Raw genomic sequence first — 7,664 nt, 5'->3', positions numbered from 1 at the left:
AGGCCGGCCGCACCCCCCCTTGAGCCTTTATATACGGAGGCAGGGGAACCCCAGAGACAGAAGTTGATCCACGTGATCATATTCTTAGCCGTGTGCGGCGCCCCTGCCACCATAGTCCTCGATAATATTGTAGCGGTGCTTAGGCGAAGCCCTGTGACAGTAGTACATCAAGATCGTCACCACGCCGTCGTGCTGACGGAACTCTTCCCCGACACTTTGCTGGATTGGAGTCCGGGGATCGTCATCGAGCTGAACGTGTGCTAAAACTCGGAGGTGTCGTAGTTTCGGTGCTTGATCGGTCGGGCCGTGGAGATGTACGACTACATCAACCAAACGCTTCCGTTGTCGATCTACAAGGGTACGTAGATCACACTCTTCCCTCTCGTTGTTATGCATCACCATGATCTTGCATGTGCGTAGGAATTTTTTTGAAATTACTACGTTCCCCAACAGATTTCCCCCTCCCGGAGTGAAGTGTCCCCGGCAGAACAGCTCTGCCGGAGCTCTAGATTGGTTCCGCCAAGGTTCCGCCTCGTGGTGGCGGAGTTTCGTCCCGAAAGGTTGCTCCCTATTTTTTTCTCATCGAAAGACTTCATATAGGAGAAGATGGACGTCGGAGAGCCACTAGGGGGCCCACGAGGTAGGGGGCGCGCCCTAGGAGGGGGGCGCGCCCCCATCCTCGTGAGCAGGGTGTGGGCCCCCTGGACTTCATCTTTGGCGAGGATTTTTCTCTATTTATTTTAAGGTATTCCGTGGAGTTTCACGACTTTTGGAGTTGCGCAGAATATGTCTCTAATATTTGCTCCTTTTCCAGCCCAGAATTCCAGCTGCCGGCATTCTCCCTCCTTATGTAAACCATGTAAAATAAGAGAGAATAGCCATAAGTATTGTGACATAAAGTGAAATAACAGCCCATAATGCGAATCAATGTAAAAGCATGATGCAAAATGGACGTATCACATTACCTTCAAGAATTACTCACACATCGCGATCAGATCACAATAAGAACTCATTGAAGACGGCATAAAGATGAATGCTTGATTGATAATAGGTTTTACAGTAGTTGCGGATTGTGATGCACCGATTACAAGTATGACTAACTTGAAGAGAATGGTTGTGTTGATGAAAGCGGTGGTGGCTATGGACATGACATGGGAAATGGGGGCTGCTAGGGTTGGAAGATGGCTTCTGGTTCTGTCTTTCGTGAATGGCTGCTCTCTAGTTTAGATTCTGGCCTTGCCTGCTTTATAAAATTTGTTCAAGAGGACGCCACCATGTCGACGACATGCGGTAAGACCACTGGTACGAGCCTATGCACTCGTACCATGTGGCATCTTCTTCTCTAGTTACGTCATGACGCCTCCAGCTGACTTGCCTTGTTCCCATGCATTTCTATTTCCTTCTGTGTGATGATATTCTTTCATTTTTGGGTCCATTTTCAATGGAAATGCATTATACAAAGGATTTAGCAATATCTTGCATTCATTGGGCATTAGTATTGATATCAGAGTGATTATCTTGGAAATTCCAGGATTATTCGGTTTAAACAATGGTGGAATGAGCGCAAAAATATCGCTCATGAGATCCTCTCGTGCATATGAAGTGTAAACACATGTAATTTCATTTAGCACAATGACATACCGCTATGATTAGGAGATTATTCATCCTCTACTAACCCTTAAACCTTAGTGACAACAATTCTCGATCAGGGCTGAGGGTCGAGGTTTATGGAGATGGAGATGGATTCCCCCTCCAGCAGAGAACCAGATCAGGGCTGAAAGTGAAAATCACCTTGGAAACACGATGTGGTGGTGGCAGAAAAATTCTCGATAAATTGGAGGTGAAAATAGGGTATATATAAGCCAGTGGGCACCAAAGGCTAGCCTGAGGGGCCCCACAGGCTGTAGCCCTAGGGCACCTAGGGGTCGCTTGGGGCCTATGGCCCCCACCAGGTCCCCAGGGGCCAGGGGTCCTTCTCCTTCCAAAACCTTCATTTCTATTTATTTTGAATTTTCCTAGTCTTTTCCTGGATATTTTCCTAAAAAATACAAAACAATTAAAAAAATAAGAACTGACATTGGGTATAGATAGATATGTTATTTCAATAACATTCAAGAAAAATCATGCCCAAGTGTTTAAAAGTAGTAGAAATATAGTATGACTCATGCAAAAAATTATTGACATGTTTGAGTCGTATCGGCGGCCTCATCGGTGGCATGAAGAGTGCGGCCCCGTCCTTTTTCATTTTTCTTAGTTTTTGTTTCCCTACCGGCATCGCCGATGTGGTGGCATTGGTTGTGTGTTGAAATGAGTTCTCTCCTGCCTCTCCCAACCTTGACGACGCCCGATCTGGCGTCAACAACAAGGTTGTGAGAGTTTATGTCGCCAGATCTGCTGGCTCCCTTGGCATCTTTGCAGTTGGTGTGTCTATCAGTGGACAATTGGTTGTCTATTGATGTCATGTGCCGATTTTGACATCTTTTTTATTTTGCGTTGTTCTGCTGCATGGTCCGGTTTCTCCAGCTCTCTGGATCAGGGGTAATTGATATTTTTCAGTGATTTCTAGATCTTGTTTCAAGTGGGCTTTAAAAGCCTAGTTTGGCGAGGGCGCCCCTTTCTTTTATTTGTTTATTACTCCTTACAATTTTCAATCTCCGGTGTGCGACATACAATCAATGGGAGGAAGAAGAAAACTGTTGCTGCATCCAGTTATATTTTTACCGACTTTCTTAACAGTTATCTGATTTTATTTTATTTTGAACAATGTATTCTTGGTGTGGAACAGAGCCCAGCCCAGACCCAGCGTACGGACAGAGAAAAGAATTAGTAAGAGAAACGAGGAGGTAGTCCTAATAAAAATAAAAAATAAAAACAAGAAACAGACAAACAAACGAGGAGGTAGATATTCTTCTTCTATCCCCTTCCTCGCGCCGCCGCTGCCGGACCAAATCCACAACCGCCGGATCAAATCGCCCTCACCGCTTGGCCGCCGGCGATGGCGCTGGCGTCGAAACCCTGCCAGCCGGACCTCCGGATCTACAAACCGAGCTTCACTCCCTGGTACCCGTCGCACCAGGAAGACTCCGAGTCCAGATCTCATCTGCTGCGGAGGATCCACGCCTTCTACCTCAAGGCGCGGAGGCGGCTCAAGCGCCACCGGCCGCAACACGGCCGCCGCGTCGACTTCTGCTGCGGCGCCCTCTGCGTCGGCCTCCTCGACCCCGTCGCCAACATCGTGGTCAACAGCCTCATCTCCTCCTGCAAGCCCAAGCCCCAGCGCAAGGGCGCGCAGGCGGACCTGGAGCGCCGCTCGCTCGACGCCCTGGTGGCCTTCCTCACCCGCCTGTTCCCCAACCTCCCCGAGAGCCTGGCCGTGCACTACCTGCGCCTCGCCGACGCCGACGCCCCCGTCGCCGCAAGCGTCATCGTCTCGGACCACGGCATGAAGAGGTTCTGGGAGTCCGAGCCGGACCTCATCCACACGGTCCCCTTCATGGCCCTCAAGTGCGCCGCGCTGGCCGTCGGGCACCCCGACCCCGACCGCCTCGTCAATGCCTGGCTCAACATCTCCGACAGCATTGACGGCGATCGGCACTTCCTTGCCTGGTTGCACAGACCACCGTCATCCTGCCCCGGCTCCAATATTAGCAAGCTCGCCGAGTTGATCAACGGGGTGCCACTGGGCTATCAAGATTTGAGCCGGGCATGGCGGCTTGCAGCTTCTCGTCCCAGTCGTCCCTGCAGCGACCCGTACCTGCACACCAGCTTGCTCAGCCGGACGCTCCAGGATGCCATCCACGGGTTCTACCTCCAGGCCATCGCCCGATTGCCAGCAGGCTCTCGTTTCCACCGCAGCCTGCTCAAGGCCGGCTACTGCTATGGCCCTCTTGATCCTGTCTCCAACATCATCGTCAATACCATCTGGTATGATGCCGTGTTCCCACCTACCATGAAGCTAGAGCTGGACCTGGATGTGATCGGCACGCAGTGTCTCCACCGGCTGGAGAACCGCTCCTTGTATGGCCTGGCCTCCTTCCTCTGCACACGTTATCATCGCTTCGATTTCCATCAAGCTCTGCAATGCCTGGTCCAGGCAGATGCCAACCTTGTGCTCGCCGATCCCAACCTTGTGCTTGCCGATCCTAACATTGATCCTTCCACTCGCTATGTGCTGATGATTTGCCCACCATCTGCTGCCCCCACTAGCAATGTTGTTGAACCTCAAGACCCCCCGGACACCAGTCTCGAGAAAGCCTTCTTGGCCGCTGCCACCGCAGCCTTTCACCCCAACCCGGAAGCCCATGTAAAGCTTCTCACTTCGTGTAAGCTCAAGTCTGCCTTTCGTCTGCTGCATCGTCGGCCTGACAGGCTCTCTTCTCAAGATGTTAAGCGGCTTGCCATGTTGCTGTGTCCTAAATCTGCTCATGGCTGCAAGAGGGCATTTCTCCCACTCCCCCTCACAGTTTACCCCCGTGCAAAGCTAGCAGGCATATATACAAGAATCTCCAAGAAGGTCAACGCTCTGCTGAATGCATATGCTCAGATGCCAAATGGGGTAGGTTTTGATGTGCTTGTTGTTGGTTATTGCTAACATTTCTCATCTACTGTTATATGCTCACTAAATGTCGAATTGCAGGATCCGAAATTCGAGCTTCATACGATTTGTGGTGTGAATGATCGTGTCTCCGGCCCTACTTCCTTTCCTCCTAAGTATGGCCACTCTCATGTCAATTTCGTGGCTACTCCCAAAAGCCCTTGTGGTGGTGCTGCGGCTTTGTTTTTTGCTGAAATTAGCAACAATGACCAAGATGAGGAGTCCTTCTGTTGCCATGTTGCTCTGCCTCCGCCATGTGCTGGTATGCTATAAGCAAACCATATGCCAATATTTTTTCCCGTGTCCTATCTGGTATATCTTGCTGTAAATGTTATATGCAAAGTCCGAAGCACCATGATGCATCTTTACCATAGCTTACCATTTGACTGTTTTATTATTCCGTCAGCCTAAACCCTCTTATCCAGAGTAAAAAATAAAGGGGGGGGGGGGGGTCATTCAAGAGAAAGAAGTATCGAGGATAAACATAATTGAATGCCTTTACTTGAATATCTACATGTTTATAGGTTTGTTAACTCAAACGTTTCAATCAAGCAGCCAGCCTGCCATAGTGATCAACATGTAGCTGGATGATCCCTTCATCACCGTGCTCATTTCCTCATTCAACAAAATAACAATAATGGTTTAGAAGCAGCTATGTCGGCCATCCATGCATCGTTTCTATAGGCATTACATATGCTTTCTGTCAACATTCAAAGGCTCCATGTTTGGCAAAGCTTGAAAACTGCAGAGCATTTCATTTTTGATATTTTTCTATGCACATGTAGTCTATGATGTAACCTTCAATATTAATTATCTCATGTGTTGGCAGCACAAATTCGGTGTCTTTACTGTGAGTACATTGGGACTAGAATTGTGCATCCAGTCAGGATAGACTTCCATGGGCGTGAGTCGGAGTTTGAGAAGATGGCCTGCGGAAAAGACCCCCGTAACGGTGAAAATGTTCCTCCATGGAGGGCACCATACTACAGCAACTCGCAAATCATCAACAATAGGCGCAGCTTCGCAGAGAATGTTTATGGCAGAAAGAAAGAAGATAGCCTCTATGATGACTTGGATGAGCACAAGAGTGTGGATCTGGGGTCCATTAGTATTCGACAACTATTTTTAGAAATCTAGAGTTCTGTCAAAGCTACACAAGATTGTGTATGATGTGTAGTTCTGTGACTATGCAAAACAAGTTAAGTTTATGCTGTCTTAGAGGTAGGATAGTGCTCGTGAAATCTAACAAGTGTGTTAGTAATGGTATTTGAATGATGTTTGTTAGTGATGCTATTTGAGTGTGGGAACTGCAGTTTAATCTGAACTACGTATGTAACTGCTTCATTTAGCAATCACTTGGTGCTGCATCTTTGTTCGTGCTCCCCAGATATGCGCTGCTGAGCCTGGGGAACTTTGGTTGTATTATTTGATTTGCTGTGTGTTTTATCCTTTCATGATCTAGTGTCCTTTATTGCTGTAGCTGTTTTCATTTTTGCCTAGTAATATAAAACCAGAACTAATTCTCTAAGGGCATGGGCCTCCGGTGCACACCCACCTCGCGAAAAAAGACCCCAATCATGGCCCGGCCTGCTAAAGTCCATCCACTTATCCCAACCTCCATCCATGCCCACGAACCCATTCCGTCCTCCCCATGACTCGCCGCCCCTGCATCCGTCCCTGCCTCATGTCGCCGCCTGCGCTGCCCTTGATCTCCTCTACAATGGCATCGGCCGAAAGCACGGGGAAGAAGAGCAGGTCTTCATGGAGGAGGAGGCAACGATGCGGTCCAGCGAGGCACGCACGAGGTCAAGTCATTGCTTCAGGTGGCAGGGGTAACATGGCTTGTGTTGTAGATGTGTGCCACATGGGGAAGGGGATGGGTGGAGGAGCAGGCGCTGCATCGTGCAGTCTTGGCCATGGCTGGGTAAGGAAGGAGAACGTGTAGAAGATTTTTCAGAGAGATTAGGGTTGCTTGATTTATCAGAGAGAAACTGGATCAGTACTTGGGAGTTGGGACTGGTGTGCTACGGTTGATTTGAGGATGTGTACTAGCAGGTTTCCCGCAACTATATTATACTCTTCGGTGGATTAGCTTTTGCTGTTACTGACGAGAATCAGTACAACTATGATGCACTGCCTTTCTAGAGCAAGAGCACTACAAAAATAGAGATGGTTTTTCACGGCTACACAATAGGAATTGATATCCGTTCATTCATAAATCATAATTAGTGTAGTTCAAGCAGAGTGTTTGCTGGTGATTATAGGCCATTGTAGTTTGTCTAATTAAATCAGGACTTCAATTATTAAATAAAATTACAACTTATATGTAGATAACTTTTATTAACTTTACTTTTCTATTTTGCAGGCCCCTATAGTTATTTGTCATTGGATACTTTATTACAACCATTCTGTAAATTGGTATCAGTTGCACAGTTGTTGTTTATCTCTATACCTATGATGATTACCCACTCCAAAGCATCCCCATGTTAATCTGAAATAAAAGGAGAAGACCAGAATCATGATTTTTATTCAATGATAGTTGATTAGTAGGTATGATCCAATCAAATGTGCCCAGCTCTCCTCGTGTTCATCTCCAACCTTTGAAACTCAGTTTTCAAATTTAGAAATCCATCATGTATATTCCATTACATGATTTTATTCGATGATGGTTTATTTAGTGTACGATCTAATCAAGCATGTCCAACTTTCCTGACGTTGTTCCTTTCCAACCATTGAGCCTCAGTTTCCAAGTTTTGACCTAGCATCAATCCATCATGTAAATTCCCATTACATTACTTTATCTCACGGTGGTTAATTTAGCAAAGGAGTTGAACCCCGTTGTTTGAATCAAATCAGGTGCCAGCCTCTGTCTGCGAGGCTCCCACAAGGAATATAGTGGCGGTCTGGCGCTGCAATAATTTGCTACCTCGACGCCATTCAACTTCCTCACCAGTCGCTCCTATGCCCACTCACAGGCAAGTAACTTTGCATCCTTCAATAATCTGCTATAGATCGAATCGTATAATTTATCTCAAGTATCGCAGTCCAAATCATTGATGCATTGTATGTA

The 7,664-nt window shown here is 47.4% G+C and overlaps 1 protein-coding gene across 1 annotated transcript; it reads left to right on the top strand.

Annotated features, from left to right (window-relative positions):
• Positions 1-2,869: 2,869 nt before the first annotated feature.
• On the top strand, positions 2,870-5,961 carry LOC125513978. Its single transcript, XM_048679215.1, has 3 exons — positions 2,870-4,555; positions 4,637-4,856; positions 5,424-5,961. Exons 1-3 carry the CDS (start codon positions 2,996-2,998, stop codon positions 5,729-5,731), a joined length of 2,088 nt encoding a protein of 695 aa, XP_048535172.1. The 5' UTR covers positions 2,870-2,995; the 3' UTR covers positions 5,732-5,961.
• The last annotated feature ends 1,703 nt before the right edge of the window (positions 5,962-7,664 follow it).

The sequence above is a fragment of the Triticum urartu genome, chromosome 6 (assembly GCF_003073215.2).
Source record: "Triticum urartu cultivar G1812 chromosome 6, Tu2.1, whole genome shotgun sequence".
NCBI lineage: Eukaryota > Viridiplantae > Streptophyta > Magnoliopsida > Poales > Poaceae > Triticum > Triticum urartu.
The sequence above is the reverse complement of the archived record's forward strand: the minus strand, read 5'-3'. Positions and strand labels throughout refer to the sequence as shown.